The 26068-nt window shown below is 46.2% G+C and overlaps 2 protein-coding genes and 1 long non-coding RNA gene across 3 annotated transcripts; all 3 read right to left on the minus strand.

The window, feature by feature from the left end:
• Positions 1 to 1091: 1091 nt before the first annotated feature.
• On the minus strand, positions 1092 to 4135 carry LOC139060559 (uncharacterized). Its single transcript, XR_011514922.1, has 4 exons — positions 3995 to 4135; positions 2647 to 2696; positions 2476 to 2545; positions 1092 to 1419 (listed from the first exon to the last, which is right to left on the minus strand). It is a non-coding gene; the product is annotated as an uncharacterized lncRNA (long non-coding RNA).
• Positions 4136 to 8414: 4279 nt separating this feature from the next.
• On the minus strand, positions 8415 to 10104 carry LOC139060560 (chitinase-like protein 4). Its single transcript, XM_070539709.1, has one exon. The coding sequence runs from the start codon at positions 10011 to 10013 to the stop codon at positions 8565 to 8567; it is 1449 nt and encodes a 482-aa protein (XP_070395810.1). The 5' UTR covers positions 10014 to 10104; the 3' UTR covers positions 8415 to 8564.
• A 7581-nt stretch (positions 10105 to 17685) lies between these two features.
• LOC139059976 (uncharacterized) lies at positions 17686 to 23498 on the minus strand. The gene is made up of 4 exons (XM_070538639.1): positions 23414 to 23498; positions 22091 to 22281; positions 19678 to 19723; positions 17686 to 17756 (listed from the first exon to the last, which is right to left on the minus strand). Exons 1-4 carry the CDS (start codon positions 23460 to 23462, stop codon positions 17737 to 17739), a joined length of 306 nt encoding a protein of 101 aa, XP_070394740.1. The 5' UTR covers positions 23463 to 23498; the 3' UTR covers positions 17686 to 17736.
• Between the last annotated feature and the right edge of the window lie 2570 nt (positions 23499 to 26068).

Genomic DNA, 26068 nt, shown 5'->3' on the forward strand with positions numbered 1-26068 from the left:
GTGAAGCTTTCATGATTGTGTAATTAACGTTAAACTTGCGTAATATTTTGAGTAAACTGCGTAACATTCATTTCATGCACCGAAGGAAGGTGTTTACTCTGACCTACCCCTTAAGATAAGAGCGCAGTTGCCATTCATGGTGAACGCTATGCACGAAGGCAAGCCTTCTGGTAAAAACGCGGCCTCTTGCATGGGTGGATCTCCAGCTATTGTTTCGCACTTTTAATATTTGAGTCTGAGAAGAGCTAACATAAAAGATATGTGCTACCGGTGTTTTTCGTTTTCACCATTGCATTTTTTTTGTGTGTGTGGGCTGCCGTTTTCGATATTCCGAAAATAACTTTGTAAAGAATGAATGACAAGGTATATATGAGCGACTTTGGTGGTAGAAGAGTGTGGCTGGGTATGCGTGGTTCAGAATTTGGTTCGACATTCTCTTTGCCGAAGCGACACTGGACGCCGAATTTTTTGCGACACCGGGACCTTAACGCTATCGCGTTGAAAGTATCATTGTGAGCAATGGCTCAAGCATGGTCTTTTTCTTCTACAGCTAGCTCGTTGGCGCCCCTCGGCGCACTACTTTATCTCATGTATTCGCAGTTTCTTTTTCATCTTTGATTATACATTTATTTTTATTTTTGTTATTTATTTATTACCTAACTTTTTATTTCTTTTTCAATCAAATTACCACCCTATACGTGGCCTATCCCCCATAGTGTGTTGAAGCTTCATCATCATCATCATCATCATCATCATCATCATCATCATCATTTCCTCGGAGCACACTGCTACCGCGTTTGTCGTCCTCGTCGTCTTCCACAGCTGGCTCCGTTGCCACTCGTCATTCCAGCGTAGAATTTCACTTCGGTCGTCATAATGGGGAGGCCGCGGTTACGGGGCTATCAGCCATTGCTTCAGGGGATATGAGCCATTCATTGCCTTACGTCAAGTACAGATGTAATTTTGACGCAATTTCATTTTGATGAATCGCAAGCATCTATGGCGGGGGATGCTGCTAACCAGTCCGCCGAGCAAATTTGAGACATCGAACGTCCGTGTAACCTCATTAAGAAACACGAAGACATAACCAATAATTGAGAAAGACTTTAATGCACCGTCGGGATTAACCCAGTGATAAACACCCGGGCCCCACGTTTCAACTTCGCTGGTTAACTATCTGTGCGGAGTGCTTGGGTGGTGGTTTTTTTATTCTACTTTACACGTTGCTATACCGCTATCTTTTTGCATCTTGATTTATTTTTGCCAACACCGAAGAAAAAGGAGGGGGGGGGGGGCGCAGAAGAATCGCAATCACCTTGCACATTTCTCAAACATGTCATGCCATGTTTTTGTGCATCCTCATATAATCGAGTTTTCTCCCTTGGTTTCACACAATATCAGTAGAATTCTCTTTTACACCTGCAAGAGCAAAAGAAAGGTCCAAGTAAATAAAAGGCCTCGCAAATTCCCTTGAATTAAAATGTGTTCATCTGCAGTAACGACGGCGTGTTCTAAACGAAGTCGCGCAGCAGACTAGTACCATGCAAACGGGTAAGTGATATGCGTGCTTTAGTTGTCTGAAGTTGTCCTAATCCGCAAAGAAAGTTAGAGATATGGAACCAGCTCTGATATCTCGTTTTCAAGCACTTCGGTTTAGCCATTCAATGACAACGGAAGGTCACTCGTGGAAATGCGTTTTTTTGTCTCCTCTTTGCTGTGGGATGCTGGTGATTTGAATAACATTTGAGAGGTGACAAAATACTCTATAACAGTAGGTTAAAAGAAAAAGCTTGATCTTCTAATTGTTAAATAAAGTTGCTGATTAATGAACAAGTTCGATAAAATTCAGTTCAGAATGCAATGTGCCAATTTAAATATTTAATATCTTGCTCTTGCGAATATAATAGTTAGCACTTTTAGTTCATGTGTACTTTAATAATCTTTATTATTAATATTATATATCTTTCATTAATACTTAGTATTTCAGAACTTGACATATTTCCATTGACATAGGAAATACCACCGCTACTCCATTTCTCTATGTTCCACAGCAAACAAAAACAAATAAATTAATATGATCAATAAGCAGACGAAAAGAAAGATGTATTGAACATAGTGCAGCGGTACCAGGTCACGTATTAGTAATAGGTTAAAAAGACATGAATCCATGATCTCAAAAATCGACAACTGCGGCTTTCAGAAAAATATGCTAGGTTTTGGGACGCGCAGCACATAGGCACTTTTTTTAGCTATATTTTTATATTGTGTATTTTCAAGGAGATTTTGGCACCTTAGACGGCACCTGCTACTCCTTTTAATTGACATATGTGCCCCAAACAATGTAATCATTCCAAACGAGGGATATAAAAAAATTATAGTGGTACCAGCCCTTAGGCCGACCTAAGGACAACATAAATGCACGAAAACAAATGTTTCTGATATTACTACCCGTGCGCGTGGTTTTGTTCAACTTACAGTGGCTCGCTGGGCAAGGATACGTGACGCAGCGAATGCGCAGGCATCTGTAGCCGGCTGGACACGGTTCCTGCAAGGATGCCACTGTCACTTAGTGCGAGGCCATTTTAAACAGATCTGCAAACAATAAAGCTTGGCTCGAAAACTCAACATTGCATGCGCCACACTTACGGTCTCACAGGGAATATTCGATGCTTCTCCGTCAGAATAAGCACAGATGGCTGTAAAAATACGGTGAGAAAGTCATACACTTTCGGAAGAACTTGCACAGTGCAACAAAAAGGTCATATTGAGGGTTTGTTTTCAAACTGCGTTAACATCACTGCCATATCAACAAGCACTTGTCATAATTCAATTTCAAGCTCTGTTTCGTAAACAATGCATGCGTTTACTAAGAGACGCAGTCGACCTAAAGTATGACATCGTCATCATAATTACCAGCCTATCCACAGCAGGACGAAAGCCTATCTCAGTGATTCTCATTATCCTTAATATACCAACTGACACAATGCCGTGCCTGCATTTTCTTTTAGTTCTGTGCTACCCTCGACTGCGCTTTCCTTCTCTTGACACCCATTTTATGATACAAAGCAATGTTTGTCGTGCAGAATCGGCATGCAATTACAAACTGTGCTTTTCTGCGATGTACACTTATAACAACTAACGGCGTTGAAATCGGCGTTGAAATCGTCTACAAAATTGTCTAAAATCGCCTGCGCCGAAATGCGTAATGCACGATAATAATCTTCCATGGGTAATGCACATTTCAATGCCGCGTACTTGCAAACGTACTTGTGACTACCGTCACTGTTCCATAATACCTAGCGGCCGTATAGCTTCTGCGGTAACAACCTGAGAGTTACAAAATCCGTCCTCAAAACCGTGCATAGTGCGCTTGCTTTTCACCTCTGGAACATAGCCGAGTTAGGTGGAGTCCACTCGCCGCGTAACGAATTTGCTCTGATCATGTAAATGCTAGGACAATTCATTTAAAGCTGAAATGCTACCTTTTGGCTGAGCACTGATATCAGTATAACACATAAACTTTGCCAACGAGTTAAGCTTTGCTAAAGAAAACTACAAACACCAAGATACATCCGTAAGGAGATGGCCATTCAGAGAAATGAGCTAAGCTAATTTGCTGGCGCATGTACGCGAATTGTGCTTAAATTTGACAGCGCACGTATAGCTTTATTATTTTCGACGGTGGTTTCGGTCACAAATCAAATACTCTTCAAGATTTTTTTTCTTTCATGTAAACAACCTGGTGGCAATGTCAAATTAGACGGTTCTTTTTTTTTACAAGTGGTGCACCTTGCTTCACGAGAGACGCGAACTAAAGTAGGAGTCAAAAATACGAATTTGTATAAAGAAGCAGTCAGAATACAGTAGGTTTAAGTATACGACCTTTCATGGAGTCGGACAGAAAGGCGAAAGACGAAACTGACTATAGCTCGTTCGCAGATTCTGAAATTTACGCTTGTGGAAACGCAATCTGGCACATTTCTGTGATACTCACCAGCAGTAAATAGCACAAGCGCAAGAATCAGGTATCGCATGGTGACGCTTTCTCGTGGCCTGTGGTACAGAGTGCAGCGTTCGTGTCGACTCAACGTAGGCAGAGCTTATATACCTAACATTACTACACGCTATAGCATGCGTAAAATTTCTTTTTTTCCAGACCTCGCCAGGTCTGAAAAGGCCTTTACAGGAAGCTGGTGCAACACTGAATGCTGATGTGTTACTGCTGCTATGACGTCGTTACCATGCGCCGCGCAATCGCTTACGAACAGCATGCATCGAGCAAGCTCGGTAACTTTCGCCATCGTAGAGCAGTAAAGGAACGACCGGAAACCGGTTGCTTTCAATTTAATGACTCATTCAATAAGCAAAGAAAGAAAATGAATATCGCAGCGTGCGTTCTGCTCTTAATTTCCTCGTATACGACTTCAGTCTGGTTAACCTCCCTGACTTTCCCTTTTCCTTTCTCTCTCTTCTCTCCCTCTTACGACAGCGTGCGTCGTGGTCCACATGACTGACGACCGATTTCTCGCCTGTCTAGTAACACGCTATAAATCATCGTCGATTGCGCAGTTTTCCTCTCTACCAAGAAGCCGGAATGTCATGAGACTAAGTGCGCGTTGTACGCGAACTTTAATTGTCATTTACGTCAAGTACGGGTGTACGTGTACAGCGGTATGGAAATACTGAAGCCAGTTTGTGAGCCATTCTTGTCAAAATAGAAATAAGAAACGGCGTTAAAAGGAAACGTTGAAGGGAGACATGGACACCAAAACCATTTGTGTAGAGCCTAGCAGCTTCTACGAAAATTTCCTTTTTTTTTTGCCCCCTTATGCTAATTCCCACTCGAACACCTGCGGTCGTTTAACACTATATGTAATAAAGCTGCTGCGGCGTCCTGCCCGTTAGTTGGAACCGCGTTACACTGCATGATCCTGTGAGGACTTAGGATCCATACTTTGGAATTGGAGGTGACGTGGCTTAATTAGAAAACAATTAAAATATTGCTATTCTATTGCTGCATTTGCTTACTTTCTAAAGAGAGTATAACAGTAGGAAATAGCTGGTAAGTGAGACAAATAGCAACAAATATGTGACGACAAATTATTTTCAAAAACAGCTATGGCAGGACTCATCACACGATGACTGTCTACGGTAATTCGCATATCACTCGAGCGATGTAGCAACAGACCGTGCTCCTGAAGTCCCGCTTGTTCAACACGTGCAGTGGTAATTGTGAAACTTTCTTTGATTCTACTATATGGCACATATTCCAAATAGACCCACTTTGCTATGGCTATCCCTTACCAAGTCAAGGTCACTTATGAGATTGGAAGCATCGCGACAACTGTATGACTCTGACGCAGTGCTTTCGCCACGTCTCCGAGGTCACCACCGGCCCGGCCCCGCGAGCAGCTTGCGTTATCTCCTTGCTGTCTGCGGCGTTGGCCTAGGGCTTCAGTGCCGGTGGGCCGCCATATTTACTGCGTCATTCCATTGGGCCCATGAAACGGCATTTCGTCGGTGGAAGTGGACACGTCGCACCCAACGGAATGACGACTTACACAGCGACAACGCTTAGTAAGCTTACATTCGGGCACATTCACTGAATGCTGGCCCCTTTCGGGACGGAGTGTGCTACAAGACAAGCAGGTGAGAAACATTGTCGCAGTTAAGTGGCCAGTGCCGAAATGTACTAAAAGCGTGCAGCAGCATGCTTTGGCAGCAAGGTAAGGGGCAAATATAATGGCATTTTCCGGAAATTCTACCCGTGGTCTGCTAGCCTGCGAGGCGACCACGTGACAGAACGACAAGTGTAGTTGTCAACACAATTGGCAATTGTTCACTCTCTATCATAAAGCACTTTAATCTTTCCAAAGCCTTTGTAAGTCATTGCACTAGTAATTGCTCGTAGCTGTCGCCAAAACAAAGATAACGTATCACTGTTTTAAGTGTGCCGTCCACCTACTAAGTGACGAGAGACAGACCGAGAACACGCGGAGTGCGAGCGCCACGTGCAGCGCGAGCACGCGGCTCGCGACACGAGCTACGCGTGTACAATAAGGATGGGAGAAATTCGAAAATTTCGAATAGCGAATCGAATAGCCTTTTATTCGGTTCCGTACTCGAATCTCATTGTGAATATTCGAGATGCTCGATATTTTTCAAATATTTTTCGAATAACCAGCACCGACGACGGGAAAACCCCTTAAGAACTAAACATTGGAACAGCGAGGGGTCATTTTTCTTGTTTTTAATCATTAAAATACTTAGATATATGCAGCCCAATGGCACCGTCGATGCATTATTGATCACCGAGTGAAAGTGGTTTTGCTAAAAACCCGAGTGTGGTCCTCTCCTGTGGCGCACGAGGCGAGGGAGGAGGGGCGTTCTAAAGCCCATTTAGGGGTTTTAGAGCGTTCTTCTCCGGCGGCTGCTACGGTGCCTCGATATCCTCCTTGTCCGCCGATCCGTGCAGAGTGGAGGAACCGCCGCGGACCACGAGAATCGCGGACGCCGTAGTAGACGCCCCGCCCCGTAGGGATGCGTTGCCAGTGCTCGTGTGTCTTGAAAGTGGTCTACGACGTGGCTAAAGGGCGCGCCCGCGCGGGCCTCATATTCAAAGCGGTATGCGATGTTTGCAGAGTGCGCGTAGTGCCGGTACCTTCGTATGCGCTGTACTTTCGACGTTTCGTACGCGTTGAAGCGATAGATGCCCGGAAGTCAATTGCTTCGAGGCTGCAGCCGCGATTCCTAACTCCAACATTTTCGCAGACAGTTTCCGCTGTCATAGTGCGATGTGTGTTCACGTTTACCTGCGCTCGCGTGACACAGGTTAATATAGGTTAAAACACGTTGACGGGCTAGTTTTTCACCGGACTGAGGCTGGATCGACAAAGTTTGGCATATCCATTACTTTTGTGCTTCAATGTATAAAACATTATTTTCTTAGAAGAAGTACCACCAAATCTCTAACCGCTTCAAAAAGGTTGCTGAAAAATGTGAAGTACCCGTGGTTTTCACGGCGCCCAAGAAACTGGCGGGCATGTGCAACATGGTGCCGGGAAAGAAAAAAAGAAATGAATGTGGTATCAAGCCCGTTGACAGGTTCGTCCCATGCAGAATAGGGGTAGTGTACCACATAGCCCTCTCTTGTGGCAACAGCTACAGAGGGCAGACGGGATGTTGTCTAAACGTTAGACTGCAGGAGCACTGCGCAGGAGTAGAAGGATTGGCGGGGGGGGTGGCAAATTGGCTGATCATTGTCGCCACTGTCGTAATTGCACGCCTAGGTTCCGCGACACAAAAGTCTTGAAGCTGTTTGCGTCACAACTGAGCCGAGAAATCTATGAAGCTTACTGTATAAAAATGCAATCTGGCAGCTGCGTAAGCAGCTCTTCAGTATCATCGAGTGATAAAGAGTTCAAATATTTACATGCAAATTTGTGCCACTAGCTCTCGCCCGCATGCCAACGTCGAGTGATGGTTGTCTGATGATTGGCAAGTGTGATTATGATACATGTATAAATGTGGGATTTCCCGGAGTAAATCTCAGTTGAAGTTCCGCGCCTGCCCTGTGTGTTTCCTTCTTTGTCCTTTGTTTTTTGCGCGGTTACATGATGCATTCCATTATGATGGATGCCGTAGTGGACGTATGCAGTTTTTTCACCAGCTTCATAAATAGACGTGCACGAACATTTTACGCGAAACCTTACATGCACCGTCTGTGAAACGGGCGAGGTTAAGTCGGAGGCCGTCGAAATAGAAGAGGGAAGCGAGAGTCGGAGAAGGAGGGTGCTGGAGGTGGAGAGGAGGCGCGCACACCAGGGAAGGTAGAGGGCAACGTACGGCGAAGGGGGGAGGGGGATGGGGCGAATGATCGCGGAGGAGGAGAGTAAGTGGAGGCGTGCGAGGTTTACTTCCACTGTCAGCTACTACGGTCTCTGCGTGTGCTACGGATGTAGCGGGTTCGTCTGGTGACCGAGAGGCTGCGAGCCGAGCTAAAAGGATGGAGCCGTTTGCAAACGGTGGCAGGCCGAGTCCCAGACAAGCGATCCCGAAGTCGTCGGCAAGCGCTAGGCACGAGCTGAACAAGACTGACGAAACGCGCGGTCTGCGCGTGCCTGTGAGACTTCCGTATAACGTGCTTGGCGGCTTGTGACAATGTGGTTGTGCCAGAAAAGACGGCATAGCTTAGAAACTCCGGAACAGCGCCCATAGGTTCGGGACCCGCGCTCACGAATTGAAACGTCACTATTATATGTTTTTTAGAATTACCCCCCATCGATATGGTGGCACTGAGGCCGGAAATACAGGCTGCGACTTCGCGCTTAAAATGAAACAGTGTACGAAAGCGCAGATGTGCAAAAACAGCATGTTTGCAGCCATCCAGTATAAGCATCAATATCCTCTGAAATTTTATGCATGTTATTTTCTCTAGGGTTTATTCATTATTGAAAACACAATGGTTCAATCGAAATCCGTCCCCATCTTACAAAACAGTTATGTACATCTCGCGGCTCCTCAACCACTTTGTTCCATTATTACCCCAACTTGTCGCATGAGCATTAGGGCCCCAACGGCACAGTATCCGTCACAACCGTGTACGGGTTCTGACTCTGCACCAAGTCGTGTATCTCACGCAGAAGTGGCCACGTGGAACCGAAGTCACCCGCGAAGTCGTCCATGCTCAAGTCCCACACGGCCATGCCATGCGTTCGGCGCAAGATGGGTCTCTTGGCGCGCAGGCTGACCCTGTCTTCGAATCCGATCCACTGGTCGTGGGTGTGTGCCACCACGCACCGAGAGTAGCCGTGCAGGAACCGCGTCCAGCTACGGTTGACCAACAGAGTCTCCACGATGTCATAATAGCTGGCGATGCCGGTAAGGTTGGTGTGGCCAAACGGCCTGCCCGGTCCGACGGCCTTGATACCGATGCGGCCGTTCTTCAAGTGTGGGTGCTTCAGCGTGAACGACACTCCAGCCAAAGAGACGCTGAAGACGGCCTTGAAGAGGACGTCGTGCTCTGTGGTGGCTGCGGCGAGCGCCTCCACCACTGAAGACAGGCCCGCGTGGCCGTGGTACCTGGCCCTGAACACGGCTCTCACGGGACTCTGGCAAGTCGTCACTGGAAAGGAGCTCGAGTCCACAGTCCGGTGGGTGTCCACAATGACCACGTCCAACCGGTCGAACAGCGAGCGAACGAAGTAGCCATGTCGGCGAGTGACCACGTTCCAGGGCACCACGACAGTCATCCTGATCTTATCCTTGTCGAAATATATGCGCATCGTGTTTAGGAGGGTGCTCAGGTTGGTCCTCGACGTCTCGGTCGGATACTTCCAGTACAGGACGAGACCGCTCAAGCCCCTCTGTCGCACCCACTGCGCCGCCTTGCGAATGAAAGTCAAGCGCGATTTCTTGGTACTTATTACTCTCTTAAAGTCTGCGCTGTCGCTATCTTCGCCCCCGACACATGCGTACGTTTCAAGCATGGATGTCTGCTCCGGTGCCTTGACCTTGGACAGCTTCTGGATGGCCTCCTCGTCTTCAACGGGGTTCTTGAAGCGAATAGAGGATTCCTCGGGGTTCAAGCCGACCGCGACGTAGACGAGCGCGTCGCAGAGTGCAAGTGACACGTTGTCGACGTCAAACGCGCGCGGCGACCCCGACGGCAAGCTGGTGTTGACAAAACAGAAGACCCGCTTCCGAGGCCTGTCTTGCGAGAGCAGCTGGTAGGCTACGCGAGCTGACCTTTTGGGAATGGCCACGTCTTCTTCCTCGCCACTTCTGGCCGTGTCCGAGGGCGTCGACTTGAAGTATTCCGCAGTAGCTGCTACTACGGCGGCGCAGGCGCACGCCGCGGTCATGATGGCGATCACGAAGAATACCAGCAGGCACAAGTTTCGGGACCGAAAGATGGAGTTCGGCGCGTTGCGAGGTGACTCTTCGCTCGCCAAGAAAAGTGGGATCAGTCCTTCGAAACGGCTCTGACGGTAGGTCACGGTTGCGTCGGCCATGAGTCCCACTTTTTCACGCACAACAGAGAAACCAATGGAAGCGACCAGCAGCGAGCTGCGAAAATCTTCTTCCTCCAATCACGTGTGCACAGTCGCGTGTAATAACCTTTGCTTCTTCTTCGCCTTATTACGCACATTAACCACCTGATTCATGTATGCGCCCCCACCACTCAGACCAACAACAAAACGTTCCTCATAGCACCACGCTGCCGTAAAACTATAGGGCTGTTACTGCAACATTAGGTATTAAAGGTGTACTGAACCATTCTTTATCGAATTCGAGAAATGCATTTGAAGTTAAAATAAAGTATTTCAGAAATACCTTGCCCCAAAAAGCACTTCAATGCGTTCAAAAGAAGCAGAATTGTTGGTAGTCAAAGGTCACGTGTGATCCCGTTCACTATGCTTCTGTTCTTTCTTGGATGTCTTGCACCGCGAAGGCAATGGCGGAGCGGGACATGTTTACAACCCTTCGCCTACTAAATGTCACCGTGACGTGCAGTTCAAGTGTTGGCGCCTACGACGCGCCAGACGTAACCAAACGCAGTTGTTCTCAGCGAGCCGCAATGCTCTCAGCCAGCTTACAGCCAGCGGACACGTAGTCGCACGCCGCGTTGGCCGCGATATCAACGCTAAGTAGCACATGGCTGTAGTGAACTAGAATAGCCAGTATTCTAGATTGCTATACACTGACCATGACAACGCTTAACGCCCGAACTCTCTGGGGTGAAATTAGCTTAGCAGCACTCTTTGAGCAACAACTATCAGGCATTGTCTGGGATATCATTGGCATGTATGATGTGACAGCGCAAACGACAACGGACGAGGAAAGAAACACACAGGACAGGCGCGGAACTTCAACTGAAGTTCCGCGCCTGTCCTGTGTGTTTCTTTCCTCGTCCTCTGTCGTTTGCACGGTTACATGATGCATTCCAATATCGACCACCAACTAGCCCACCTCTCCCTGTTAAATATCATTGGCCTTGGCGAGGTTAGAAGAACTGGCGAAGCTTACACAGTGCTGACTAATGGCCACGTTTTCTGCTATAGAGGGCTTCCAGATAAGAACCAATAAGGAGTAGGATTCCTAATCCACATTAACATAGCGGCAACATTGACGAATTCTAAAGCATCAATCGGAGGATAGCAGTAGTCGTAATATAACTTAATAATAGACAGAAAATAAAGGCAGTCCAAGCCTCTCCGACTTCCAGTCATGAGGATGATGAAATAGATCAGTTTTATGGAGATGTTGAATTAACGATGAGAAAAGTGCAAACTATATTCTACAGGATTTAAACTGCAAAGTTGAAAACCTGCTTCCAAGGTCCCCGCAGAATGCAAAAATGAAAAAAAGAAATGCGTCAGCAGAGTATGTTTGGCCGGATGACCAATGTGTGCTTACGGTCGAGAGAGATCAGTGGCACAGGTTGCAGGACAAATCACGCTGCAAAATTTAAGTTAGACAAGGCGCATGCTAATTCACTTCTCCAAAACTTCCGCCAACTAGATCTGTGCTGACATGAGCTAGCAGCTTTTCGACAGGAGCAGCATTCCTGAGCTGCTTAAGATCGTGCAACTTAGAAGGTCCCTTCTCTAGCACACTCTAATACATCTGCTGCCATGTAATTGAAGAAGGGAATTAACCTGACATAGATATAGTCGATCACCTATGATCTGTATAACGAAGGAACAATTATGTCCCGGTTCTATTGTAAGCTGTGTGGAGCGCGACATTTACAACAATGTGACCTGTATACGAATGACCACAGCCCAAGCGGTTCCTAGCTCAGAGAGGCGTTAGACTGGACACGTTTGTTATTTACCCTATGGCCCTACATCGCAGAAGTGGACGGGTTCTGCACTTGGGGCGACGAGACTTGCAAAGTAATTTCCAAATAGACTACGCTGCAAACGCTCTTGTGCTGTGCAAGTGCTGTCTTGAAACACAGTAGTATGAAGAACAAAATTGCTTAACGTTGGCTTTCTAATCCAAACCACCATTTTACGCAAGGTCATTTATACCGTTCTTACTTATCTTGCAAATGTTCAATGGGGATAATTTAAAGCTTTGGCATATTGTGATATCCTTCGTGCAATATCGGTGATGCCGGGTTATGCTTCCGATAATGTCTTTTTTCTTTCAGAGCCCGTGGCTGGCTGCACAAGAATGCTAGCCATTTGTCTGTGCGAACTATGAGAAGGAGCCTTGCCCTCAAAGGATATTCTGCAAGTACCGAACAGGCAATTAATGGTTATTGGAGGAGTAGGGCACTGGCTGGTTCAATGAAGCGTATGAACATATATGACCCGGACGTGTCATTGTATTTTGAAGTGGTTCTTTTCATAGTTCCATAGGTTTCCTTTTTCAAGTTCAAGTTTAATCCAGTGTTAGTGCTTGGTTTTCGCTACAGGATGTACATATTACGGCCGAAAGTCCCAATGTAGAGAGTGTAAGATGGGCCTCCTCGTAAAACATGTATGATATGAAAGAGGTTGGTTTAGTGGCAGAGCTTTCAAACAGCGTAAAAATACGTAATCCTATAATGCAAAAGAATAAAACACCAGGTGGCTTGACTCCACAAAGCTCGAACACCATTCAGTATCAAAGAAAATTTAAACAGCTTGCTCACACGTATTTCTGGCCACGGAGACTACATTGGTATGAAGAAAACAGCATAATGTTAATTGATTAAGCAATGATTAGTATGTGATTTACCTAATTAGTAATTCATTTGCTATAATATTCACAATTGAGCACTCCCTCCAGAATATTAAAAAAAGAACGCTATTGTGGGCTTCACCTTAGGTTCATAGCAATAAATCAGATTTTGCAGGCACCAAATTCAGCGTAAAAAGAATGATATATCGGGCTTTGTGATGTTAGGATCACGCAGGCATTAACAAAGATAATTTCTAACATGCATTAGATATATAATCATCTAACAGTGATATTTTGTGGCATAGCAGTTAACCCTTAAGTCGAGAGCACACAAAAAATATAGGCAGGAAATTGTTCGTAAGCAGTAAGGGCGAAGAATGAAACAGAGTTGCACATTACTGTTTTTTTTTAGATCGGATAATGTATGCTTTAGTAAAAACTGTTTTGCGCAGTCTATTATTTTATTGCTTTCTTTGTACATCGTAAAAATAATCCAGTTTTCTCCCTTGGCTTCCCAAAATATTAACGGAATTCTCTGTTACTCCTGCAAATGCAAAGAAACATATGAGTAAAATAATTCCTTGCACACTTATCTTGAAATAAAGTACGTTGTCCCCCGCAAGCAATGGTATCCCCTGAACAAGGTCTTGCAGCGGACTATATATGTAGCATAGTGGGCGCGGGTAAGTTATATGCGAGCTTCGACTATTATAAGGTTCAAAAAATCACGTGGTACTGTAAAATATCGTATTTTCGCCCGAGAGGCGAAGCATCGATTGCGACAGCTAATTACTAGACATGTATACGAATTTCGAATAGTAATTTTATCGGCCGTATAAACTTGGGAACATTCACTTACTAAGTCAGTTAGCAAGCATAGTGTCAGCGAGCACAAGTAAACATGAACACGCCACACATGATGCGCTGGACACTCGCAGTCAAAACGCTTGTGCGAGTAAGTGCGGCAGCAGCGGCGAGCGAAGTCGCCTTCGTGCGGTTTATCTCTTCCATGCAAAAGCTTTGAAGCGCGCACATGCAGAGGAGCGGAGCGCGCACAAAGGTATGAGCCTACTGCCGATTCCTTTAAAGATACGGGACTCGCGACCGCGCGCGGCCATGCAAAATACGTACTTGTGGCGGAGTCGAAGCCGCCTCCCTGTCTCCCGTGCAGCCTTCCCGCCATGGAGGAAGGAAACTGAGAGGCCCTACCTCCTCCGCGCCCTTTGAGAAAAGTGTGCAGGAAATGACTTAGTAGGTTCCCCTTTGTTTTGCTGTTTTTTTTTATTTCTTTGCTGTAGTGGCCCCGCCTTTCGGGCCACAATGGCGGCTCTGTTGTTCTGTGCGCTCACACGTGTTGCTCCGTAGTTTTCGTACCGTGGCAAAGGCGCCGTGCGGGCAGGTTTGCGGTGGTCTCCGTGTTTTGTTGCGCTGTGTTATCTGGACCGTGCTCTACCGAATGTTGCTGTGGCCAGGTGGGACAGGAGGAACTAACGTTCGTGAAATGAACGCGCATGCAACGTTGTACGCAACGTACCGCGCCACGTCAATGGCAACGGACGAAGGAATATTCGCGGGAAATTTTGCCCTCTTTCGCGGAATCCTGCTAACGTGCTAACGATTGTTTAGTATTGCTGCGGAGCGTGCTGGTCCGAGCAGCTTGCGCGCAGCGCGGCGTGGTTTCGCGATAAATGTAAACAAGAGAGGAGAGCTGGCCCGATAGGCGGAGCAACGCCATGAGGCGCCAACGCCATGAGCAACGCCAACTTCCGGCTTCACTTTCGCTTCACAAAGGAGTGACGTCAGGGCCTCTCCTGAGTTTCCTTCCGCCGTGCTTCCCGCTTTCCTCCATATAGGCAAGTTCTTGGCAAGTTCTTTACTATATACTAACTACTAACATTTACTATTTACTAACATAGGTAAGTTCTTTACTATATCTTTAGCATTATTTGTCTTAATGGAGATGTTGGTTCCTGCAAATGGCACCGGCTACTCATCTTAACTGGCCCATTTATCCCAAACGATGTAGATGTTTCAAACAAGGAACATAAAAAATAATATAGTGAAAACAGTTCTAAAGTTCATATACACACGCCATATAAGTGCACAAAAACAAATGTTCTTGAACTTGCTACCCAGACACGTCATTAGTTTCAGCTTAGATTGGCGCTGAAGGCAAGGATGCGTGATGCAACGAATGTGCAGGCGTTTGTAGCCTGGTGGACGCAGTCTCTGCAAGGATGCCGCTATTACTTGGAGCAACCGACAAGGCCATTTTGAAGAAATCAGTCACACAGTAAGGCTTAGATTGAGAGAGAGAGAGAGAGAGAGAGAGAGAGAGAGAGAAGTTTAATGATTCGAAATGCTGTGAGGTCGGCCTGAGGTATATTCCTCTAGCCAGCTACTCGGCATTGGGGGAAGGGGAAGAGGGAAAGAAAGAGGGAAGAAAGAGGTGCATGATGGGTGACGATGATGATAGAAGGAAGATGTAGAACATATGGCAAGCAATTTGGCATGCTCAAAGTCTGCAATCCAGGCCCGTAATTTTTAAAAAGTTCAGTAATGCCTGGATGGCCTTGAAACTCGATTGAGCATCTGGCCAAGGGCCTAAAATAACGTTTTCCGAAAATGGTGCGCTGTCGAGACGCGTAAGGTCGTTGTCCAACCTTTCACGCTCTTCCACGTACTTAGGGCAGTCACAAAGCACATGACCTATAGTCCCAGTCACATTGCACACCTCACAGTGTGGAGACTCGGTGCGTCGCATGAGGTGCACGTATCCGCGCGTAAACTCTACCCACAGCCTTAGTCTGTACAGAAGACTGGCACAGTTTCGTTGAATTTTCGGTGATAGCCTAAAATTCATGGTAGGGTCCAATCTCTGGAGTCGTCTGTGGCGATTATCCTGATTCTCCCAGTGCTTTGCTGTCAATTTTCGGATGACACTGGAGAGAAGACAGTTGGCGTCCGCTCTTGAAAATTCGCTTAGTTAGAAAATTCACAACATTGAAGGCGCCACACTTACGGTGTCACAAGGAATGATCGAGGCTGCTTCGTCAGAAGAAGCACACAGGGCTGTAAAAATATCGTACCAGTTCAACCGTTTCGGAAATAGTACTTCCACAGTACGACTCTCAAGATATATTAAGGGACTCTTTTCAAACTGCGCTGTTTAAAATAAACGCCATATCAAGAAGCCAACGCCGTCGCGTCTAAAATACACATTCGTTCAAAAAAAAAAAAAGCAGTCAAAGCAGAGCTTTCACGGAGTCGGAGAAAAGGGTAAAGGAAACAATTTGGTTTATGGTAATGCAATATGGCACCAATAGTACGACTTGCCGACAGTAAATAACACTAGGACGAGAGCTAGGTATCGCACGTCGACGCTTCTTCACTGCCTGTCGTGCCGTGTGCACCGTTCGTGTCTACAACGCTAGCAGAGCTTATATAACTTAGATTACCGTTACACGCTATAGTACGGCTGAGCACATTTTTAATAGCGCATCACGTAAACGTTTCGTGCAGTAAGTTGGTGCAACACTGAATGCTGACGTGCAAAGCTGCTATGTCACTGTTACCAAGCGCCATGTTACCGCTTATCAAGAGCGTGCAAAAAGGAAGCTGAGTAGCTTATGTCATTGTAGAATAGCATAGAAAATAAGCGACCGGAAACGGATAATGACTGGATAAAATAATAATGACTGGATAAAATAAACGAATATAATAATATTCCAGCGCATGTTCAGGTGTTCCTTTCCTTTTCTGAAACCGTACGTCACGGCCAACATGACTAACGACCAAGTTCTCGCTTGTCTGATCATCATCATCACCATCATCTTCGTCGCCTATTTCTATGTCCAATGCAGGATGAAGGCCTGTCCAAGTGATCTCCAGTCACCCGGTCTTGCGCTAGCTGATTTCAACTCGCACCTGCAAATTTCCTGATTTCATCACCCCACATAATTTTCTGCCATCTTCGACTGCGCTTCCCTTCCCCTTGGCAACCATTCTGTAAATCTAATGGTTCACCGGTTATCTGCCCTAGGCATTAAATGACCTGCCCAGCTCCATATTTCTCTCTTAATATCAAGTAACGTTAACGTTACTTGATAGCGTAACGTTAAGAGGCAGGGAGACAGCAATGTGGACCAGAGAGCAGACGGAGATAGCCTGTCTGGTAACACTGTACAATTTAACGGCGTTTGAACATTTTCCCCATCTGCCAGGAAGGCGGAGTTGTTAATTGCAATAAGTACGGGTGCAGTGCGCAGTAGTATGTAAATAGTGAAGCCAGTTTATGAACCAGGTTTGCCAAAAAAAGCATCATCAGAACTGAACACCTAACGGGTACATGGTCACCTACACTCTTTATATCGAGAGTGCTTGGAAAACTTGCATTTAGTCCCCCCCCTCCCCCCCCCCCCCCCAACCAACGATGTTACTTCCCATTCCAAGACATACGATCTTATGCACAAGCTGCAATAAAGCTACTGCGGCGTCCTGCCGGTTGGTCGCAACCGCGTTACACAGCCCGGTCCTGCGATGAAATTGAACTTAAATACTGTAGGGTTTAATCAAGGAGCAGTTAACTTGTAGCGCCTTTATATCTGCATTTGCTTACGTTTTAAAAAGAGCAACAAACGCAAATATCTGGTATACGAGGCTAATTGAAACAAATACGGGACGACAAATTACCTTTAAGAAAGTGCTTATAAGAAGCCACAAGTTCATTCGAAAACATTAGGACGGCATTCTGGGCAAATTTATACACCGCCGATAATTTCCATGCAGGCACAACTGCCATACTGCTGTTACAAGCAGACAATAGCGCCGTATTTCTCTCAAGTTTTCTTGAGGTCAAATTTGACATTGACAGCAACAAAGTTCCAGAGCGACACCATACATGCAGGAGATGCTTTAGTTGCTAGGCAGGCGTATGGTATGGTCATAGCTGTTCTGGTGAAAGCAGTAGTGAAGACACTGCTAATTTTAAAGCAGACTTTATTGCTTGAGCTTGGCGTCGCCCTGCGCTGAGAGTGACTCTTTGCTTGCCAGTGGAGGACCTCATTTGCCGTACGGGACGCCTGAAAATAGAAGAGCGAGGGCAATTTCACTGTGGTTCCTGTCAGCATCCACTGAACTGTTTTTAACTCATTGGCATACTACAGTAGAAGATGTAGTCACGTGGCGCGCAGTAGATGATATTGAATGCAGTGTCCTAAAAATAGCCTCGTCAGTTTTACGAAGCGAAGGGACTCGAGAAGTTCCAAATCTTTTGACACGTCATGAAAGAAGCGATCAATTGCGTGTGGTTTCGCATAATCTTTCTAGTTCATCACCGACAAATGGCTTGTCCTTATTCGGCCTGGAGCCTGAGTATATCACCATACCACTTTGTTTCTTTCTTTTTGTTGTTGTTGTTGAACGCCTAAAGTGGTGTATATACATAACTGTCGTGCTCAAACACTAAGCATTTTTGTTTCTTATCAGTTTTCGCTCTATCTCCATTATATCATGATACCATTTGCACCATCTTCTTGATAAAATCCATCGTGGTAAATAACACCCAATTGTATAGGTTATTCTGACAGCGTTTTTAGTTTTAGTGACAGCCTGCGCTGCTTGCAACTTTGGAAGGTACGACACACAAATCTCAACTAATCGTCGCAAGCAAGTTTCAGATGTGCTGAACTCCTGCTACGAGAGGAACAGTCATTGTCATATAACCCTTTCTCCTTCAGTGCGCGTTGATTTGGCAAAATACGCGCGGCTTAAGAAATTACACAACCCTTATGCGGGACATTGGGAATGGCTTGTGTGATAAAAGTTACAAAAGTGTGTATCTTCGAGGAGGGGTTTAACGTAAAAATGACTGAACGTTTTAAGAAGTTACGCACTAGCAGAACGGATACACGTATACCGGGTGTTTCTACACTCTCTTCATTTAATATTTAAAAAATAGCCGTTTTGCATAAGAACGGTGGTTCTTCTAGATCCATGCCGTTAGCACTGGCGCTCGTGGGAGAACGGGGGTGATACGTGATAAATAGTCGCAGGTTAACAAAAGTCTACATGTACCTTTCAAACATTTAATTTCATAGGGCGCATCCTACAAGGAAAATTGAACCGTGCTCTCCGTACGAGCCATATGTCGAGTTTTGCATCTGGACAAACATGCGGTTACCCACGGAACAATGGTACGACAGATCACGGCTCTCGGAGCGCGCGAACCGACACTGGGAGGCGGAAGCGCGCGTTTAGTGGCGCCATTTCGAGGTGACATTGCCGCTCACGTTACAGAGCGGCGGGCAATAACCAGCGCGCGGAGGTTCCGTTCGGCTCAGGTGATTGATCACTCATCGAGGGTGTCGAGTGGTGTTGTGCGTTGCTGCTCCACGCGGACTTGCTGATTGTCTAGCTCGGCGTCAGGCAGCAGGCAGCGCTAGTGTCACCTCGAATGGTGCAGCTACGCCCGCGCTTCAGCCTAACAGTTTCGGTTTCGCGCACTCTGAGAGCCGCAGTTCTTCGCGCCACAGCTCCGCAGGTAATCGAATTTAGTCCAGATTCCAAAGACGAGAGCTGTTTGTATTACTAACCGAGGGTCCCGTTTTCAGTATTGATACTTTGGGACCCTCGTCTGTGTGTTACATTTACGTACCTATGTCTTGCACATGAATAAACTTCAACTTCAACTACATGGCTCGCACGGAGAGCTCGGTTCGGTTTCCCTTTTAGTATTCGTCTGCTGAAATTAGAAGTTTGAAAGGTTGCAACAAAGCTTTCGTAACCGGTGACTTATAAACAAGTATCACTTGTCAACCTGTGGCTGACACCGCTGACGGCATGTATATTAACGAATAGATTTCCGATTTCAAAACCGCTATTCTTAAATATTAATTCGTCTTTGTAGAGAGACCCGGCATAAGGTAAGAAATGAAGAAAAACATTTCTTGCAAACGATGAATAATGCTAACGACAGATAGTTCTTAGTTTGCGTTTACTCACATCTGCGGCCGCCGCGACACTGGTAGCCTGGTCCACATCGGCGACCCTGGGGTCAGTAAAACAGTGCAACAAATTACATGCTGGCAAGAAGAAGCAATTCAGTGGCAGACGACGCTATACAACAAGCATGCTGCCTTCATGGCAAGTTTTCATAATGGCACAGTATTTATCAAAAAGTTTGTTTCTTCTTGCTCCTTCTGTTACCGTAGATTACGCCATTACACCAAGAACAGAACTTCCAAAGAAGGATTCTTAAATAATTTGGAAGTTGTTAGCCTTGCTATTATTTTCTTTTACACTTATTGAGGCATGCTACACTTGTACTACCCTTGCTGCTAAACAGATCCAACGACTCCTTCCTGAGATGTGTTCTTGTACGCCTATTGTACATTCTACATTGCTATGTGATGGTGCATGAGTATTCTCGAGATCTATGAGTATTTAGAGAGATGCTGTTATCCTCCAGTTGGCCGGGATGCCTCGTGTCCGCGTGCGCGGTGCTCAGACTAAAATATGAGGCGCATGAGGCCGCATGAGGCCACCGTATGAGGCGCCCATGTCTTCCCACATACGCAGTCAAAGGTAATATGGATGCCGACCACAAACATAAATATAACAAGACGCTTCGGCATGCGTATGGCCGAGAGCCTTGTTCACGATGGAGCGAAAGAAAATCGAAGTTGAATATGTACGCCTGGACAGATGTTAGACGCATCAGGTATAAAATAAAGCAAGGCTGCCGTCATTGTGGCTCATTGTGGCTTACATACGTTTATTCAGCTTCAACTTGCATCCAGCTTACATACATTTAGTATTTTTTTTTCGGTAAAACAAATTTGGAACTATTTGGCTGCGTATATCTTACACAGTGAAATGCTCTGCGTGACATGATTTGTCCTTCTGGAACGCAAACTTGAAGGGGAATGACTGCATGCTGTCTGAAAGTTGAGATTCCATATAAATTGACCGGTTAGCACTAGCGAGCGGCAGAAATTTTGACATGCACAACAGCCCAAGCAAAGCTTTGCAGGGCACAAGCCGCGTCTGGTATATCCTCAAATGTACGCTACTTGCATGTATTGTTTTGATGTCAATAACCAATCGTCAAATGGCGCATCCAGAAGCTGCTTCTTTTACAGCGAAGTGTTAGGGGCTAGTTGTCTCGTGATCATGTCCGTGTGTCGACACAAAACTCTACCCTTCTCCTCTGGCGTCAAACGTCACCTGCGTTCATACCGTCGAGTACGCGCCGTGATTGACGTGGCTTTACTAGAATAAAAATGTCATTACGTGGGCCAATCCCGAAGATCGTGCAGTACCGGGCTGACCCGCGGTGGAGGTGAAGCAGGAGCTAAGTACTCCCCACACATGGGCCGATACCGAAGATCGTGCAATACCGGGCCGACCCGCGGTGAAGGGGAAGCAGCGTTCAGCACTCCGCATACGTGCGCCGATCCTCAAGATAGTTCAACGCTGGGTTGACCCGCGGCGGATGTGCAGTTCGCCGCTAAGGGGCCCACATACACAGCTTCGCTAGACATCATTTTTCACAGAGTGAAAGGGCGCTGAGTTTATTTTATTTTTTCGTATTGACGCTATTCTCGAGTTATCATAATGCTACTCCTTAGAGATCGCTGGAGAACATAGCTTATTTTCGTCGTACACGTTTTGTTTATTTCAAGATTAGCATTTCGTTATTGCTTTCGTGGCGTTGGAGGGTACGCGAGTAGCATTGGTGCTTTATAATAAAAATCTGGTCGTTCAATGTTTTCATTGATTGATTCGTTAATCTATCCTCGAACCTAGAGATGGGGGAATATTTTCCCGACTCATCACTACGCTATTTTCGGCGATATAAAAATGTTTTTGTTATTATTATTTTTACTGAGAACGGCTAGAGGTGACGCTATTTATGGGCGCATTATTAAAGAGTACCGCAAGCCCCGAATCGGAAGAAAGAGCGTGCAGTGAAATGGAGGAATTACAGGCGCAAGCGCTGCGTTTCGCTTCGTTTCAACGTTTTATGGGTACACAGCTATGGAAGTCCACATTTGGACAGCAGACGAAAACATGTTCACCATTTCAGGAAAATGAGCTAGCTAAGTAAGAGTTCGTTTTGCTTCACTTATGGACTGGTTAACAAATTGTTCAGTCAGTGCTGTACGCAAATAAATGCCAACAGAAAAACCTGCCTGAAAACTCCGACCAGAGAGCGAGACAAATGGCAGCTATAGGCGATGCCTCGTTTGTGGTTGCATGGGAGCAAGTATTTACGCAGGCTTAAACTGGGTGGTAGGACAATCACAGGGAAGAGCAGCTAGCTGATTAAAAATTTCTTCGCTCTGTGCACAGACTGCTAGACGTCGCTGCGGTCTTCCTCCAAGTTGGAACTTAAAAGGTCGACCCAACTTACACCGCAGTATCCTCCTCCTCCTCCACCACCTGGATAACCACCGCCTCCGCCGGGGTATCCACCACCTCCTCCGGGGTAGCCGCCACCTCCGCCGGGATAGCCACCTCCGCCGCGGGGTGGGTAGCGACCCCCGCCTCCATGCTGCGGGTAACGGCCGCCGCCTCCCAGTCTCTGGCAGTACGCCAAGCACACTGCAATAAGAGCCGCGACGTCGTGAACAATTTGTGCTCGAACAGAACGCAGCCCTGCAAACAGCCGCGTCTGCTTTCCGACACAAAGGCGCAACATTCAACTTTCGCGATACAGATGGCTGTGTCTAGGGTCTTTTTTACGGGTAAAGCGCACGTAGGAACCACCAACGTAAAGAAAGTGTAATATTCAGTGATTAGTGCCCTCACTAGCAATTTCTTGCATTAACTTCCTGATTACTTTAGGACACATGTTCCAGCTGCGGAATTGACCAAGTTGAGCAATGAAGACATATTTAATCAGTGAATTAACACTCAGTAGATAACATGAGAATAACAGCCAGTTTTAGACAGTTCCTTCCAAACCTCAGGAAAACTGCCATTGGCGTTTGAGCAAACATTTTCTACACTGTTTCTCTCGCCTAATGCGGCAGAAAGCTAGGTGCAACAGAATGTATCTTCTGAAATCTATGGGGTAGGAAAATATATATTTTCTTCAGAGCTATATAGAAATATATATAGTTCTTCAGAGCCTGCGTGCGCGCCAAGGAGCTACTGATGTTTGCAAAGCACGCTGTACATACGGCAAGGCCTTGGGTTAATATTAATTTATATAATGTCACGGAACGTGTGTATTGCTTTTGCCACACTGCTCCTGTCAAAACTCTTCGCGGAATCAGCTGAACGTCAAATGTACTCAGACACTCGGGTGGTGGCTTCATTATTCGCTCCGCACGCTTTAGATCGACCTCAACCACCTGCACTTGCTTTCAATGACTCCTGCCTTTGAAATCGTCTGCTGCTGATACTGCTGAGGCGACTCGTATTGATAGATCTCAGCCTTTTGCGCACGTTACTGCCGTTTCTTAAAACACGTCACGACAGCAGGACGCTTCTGAACCAAACCACAAGATTTTCCGAGTCTTCCGCAGGAGAATGGTTTAACTCTGGCAAGAGAATTAGGCTCGATCCTTGCTGAGCGATTTAATTATCAAAGCTGCGATTGTTATAAAATCTTTCCAATAGCATAAAATCCACAGCACAAGTAATCACATGTGAGCATATTCTTTTCTTGTCGAATAGAGTATAAGAAGGCTCCGAAAATGTTCTATGTGCCAGAATATGCAGGACTCACCCATGAACAATACGAGCGCCAGGACGAGCACAACTCCTTTGGATCCCATGGCGACAGTCAGGGAACCGGACAGGTCTCAAGACAGAAGGAGACTGACCACCGATGACCCGTGCCGGGGTTCTTTTCAAGGGCGCCGCCGACAACGCTATACGATTAGCCGGGTGGTGCCGGAGAGGAGGCTGACGTATCGATAAGGCACACACGAGTGCGTCCACTTTCGAAAATCCTGTTTTTGCCGTCCAAGCCTGGTCAGAGACCTCTGGTGCACATCACCCCTACCGCTGGCTTCGCCGATGGCACTGCCCAGTGAGCGAGGCCGAACAACCGGATCCTGAAGATACCTTGCCACTGTATAGGGCAGTTCACCCGCGCGAGTATTACGTCATGCGTGGCTCCATCGCGGCAAGTTAGGCGCACTGACTGACGAAAATGACGAGCGTGGTCAGGCTGTCTGCTACTTTTCAGAGTGAGGTGTATAGTTTACGGTACAAATGAACGATGACTTTCACCTGCCGTTTCTCCGCACGTTAGTTTTTCGCAATATTACGCATAGCAGGGGGCTCAGCTACAGTACCAGTGATTCCGGAAACCACTTAAAGTTAAGTTTCAAGCGCACTGCAGACGTGCACATGTTCTGCCTACCGGAACAGTGACTCGCTGCACACAACTGATGATAAAGACGCGGTAGAGATGCATTTGCTTTTTAATTTGTTTGTTTTTTCATTTGTGAAAGATGGGCTTCTTGGTTTAGCAAAGCCGTAAAATAGCCGTGCACGTGCCGACGACTACGTGCCGCCTCTTCCGGTGAGCGGATGTAGGGAAAGAAAAGGGGCGGAGAGAGAATTTTATTGGTGGCGTCGTCGTGCATGTTGAAATAAGAAGTGAAACAGGCAGGCCGTGCACGGTCAGACCATGACATGCATGCGTACTACGGACAAGTCTCGGCTTAGCAACACCTGCAAGACCAGGCCAAGCGTTCCTTCACACGCGCGTGCCCTGAAGGTGTCCCTGCGGTTGTGTCCCTTCACAACGAGTATACATCTACGCCACATCACATAAGACACGTTTATAAACTTTTAATAAGGACGAAGCGCATATGTCTAAGGCAAGAGAGATAGAAAGGCAAGTCCCCTTGTCGCAACGTTAGCTTCAGCGACACTCCTTGTTCTACCACTATTCATCACTCTAGCTGCACATGTACGTTCCATGCTAACATTTATGATTTAACGCGATAGCATTAAGGCCACAGAAAATCCGGTATCGGTGTCGGCGGAGTTGTCCGTGAATGAAAGTTTCTGCCTATATTTAGGTATATGTATATGTCATGCCTTGGTATATTACATGCGGTATATTCGGGTTATATTGCGACACCTTTCTATCACTAAAGTTGCTCATATCTTGTCTTACATTCTTGACAATTTCATTCCCCGGAATTTTGAGAATATCAGCCCACAAACAAATGTCATGAAACAAAACACCGACACCTCTTATGCTAAATCTTCTCAGAGTGAAATATTAAAAGCGCTGAACAATAACAGAAACCTGAAAATGATGTAATTTCTTTACCACTGCAGGACGCCGTGTTTCTACCAGAAAGTTCGTCTTAGGGAACAGCGTTCGCGGCCAGCGTTTCCCAGTAAACATCGCGGTTACATAAGCTGCAGTTTCCGGGAAGCATGAGAAGCATTCAGGAATCTTTGTAGGCTATCACGCTCCGTTCTTAAATACGAAGCTTCACCGTCTTGCAATTTTTTCTCAGCAGAGTCGCATTTTGTGCATAAAGGAAATATCGGAGGACGTCAAAATGAGATGATAAATGTGCTACGAAAGTTTCTTTGTAATCTGTAGGCTGCCGGCCCCCGGAACAATTTTACATTAGTGTTTTGGTGTACTGATAGCCACCCTAAGTGTCTTGCATTTTGTTTGTTTGTTTTAGGCACTTTTTCGGGGTATTGTTGTGCTGCGCAATGGACACACCGGGTGCCTCGTTCTCTTCGCCTTCGTACATACACACTTTCTAGTCTCTATAGCACGCGGACAAGTAAAATCCAGTTGAATGCAGGCTTCAAGATGTGATATGTCATGCGGTACTAATGGTGCACTGGCAGATAAGGCCTGCCACTCCGGATAGAGATGGGTGCGATACCAAAGATATCGGCAGTGTGATGCGAAATCGAGGATCACACTTGCGAAATATATTTTTTGTGAATAATAGGTCCGGTCTATTGGGCGAAATTTCTAAACACGAAGGCACGTAACACGTGACAGCTGCAGCGGCAGTCAGGGTCGGTGCTCGTCGAATCGCCGACCGTGCTTGTTCCTAATATATGACGATGACTTCGAGGCAACATGTGCCATATTTCGTCGACCGTCTGCAAGTTGCCTGCAGTGGGCTTCGATGCCAACTCGCGATGATAAAAAGTTATAAACGAATGTATCTCAAAAGCTGATAGCATTGCATACAGCTCATTTATGTTATATTAGGAAGGTTCCTTCTGTGGCCTTTTTTATAGTTTCAGATCACACCTTCAATATTGTCACTAGCCCTATAGTCATCACGCTGTTTTGTGGCATTTAATTAAGTGTAGTAATGCCGGTTTTGCAGGTAAGGACATTAGGAACTTCAGAGACCAGCACTTAATTAACCACAACACC

The sequence above is a fragment of the Dermacentor albipictus genome, chromosome 5 (genome assembly GCF_038994185.2).
Source record: "Dermacentor albipictus isolate Rhodes 1998 colony chromosome 5, USDA_Dalb.pri_finalv2, whole genome shotgun sequence".
NCBI lineage: Eukaryota > Metazoa > Arthropoda > Arachnida > Ixodida > Ixodidae > Dermacentor > Dermacentor albipictus.

Bases quoted from the DNA above. Each gene is read 5' to 3' on its own strand.
- LOC139060560 (XM_070539709.1), bottom strand. From the start codon at position 10,013: ATGGCCGACGCAACCGTGACCTACCGTCAGAGCCGTTTCGAAGGACTG.
- LOC139059976 (XM_070538639.1), bottom strand. From the start codon at position 23,462: ATGGGATCCAAAGGAGTTGTGCTCGTCCTGGCGCTCGTATTGTTCATG. The intron at 19,724-22,090 runs GTAAGTTGGGTC...TACTGACCCCAG, and splicing joins GAGGAGGAGGATACTGCGGT to GGTCGCCGATGTGGACCAGG. The intron at 17,757-19,677 runs GTGAGTAAACGC...TTCTATTTTCAG, and splicing joins GTGTCGCGGCGGCCGCAGAT to GCGTCCCGTACGGCAAATGA.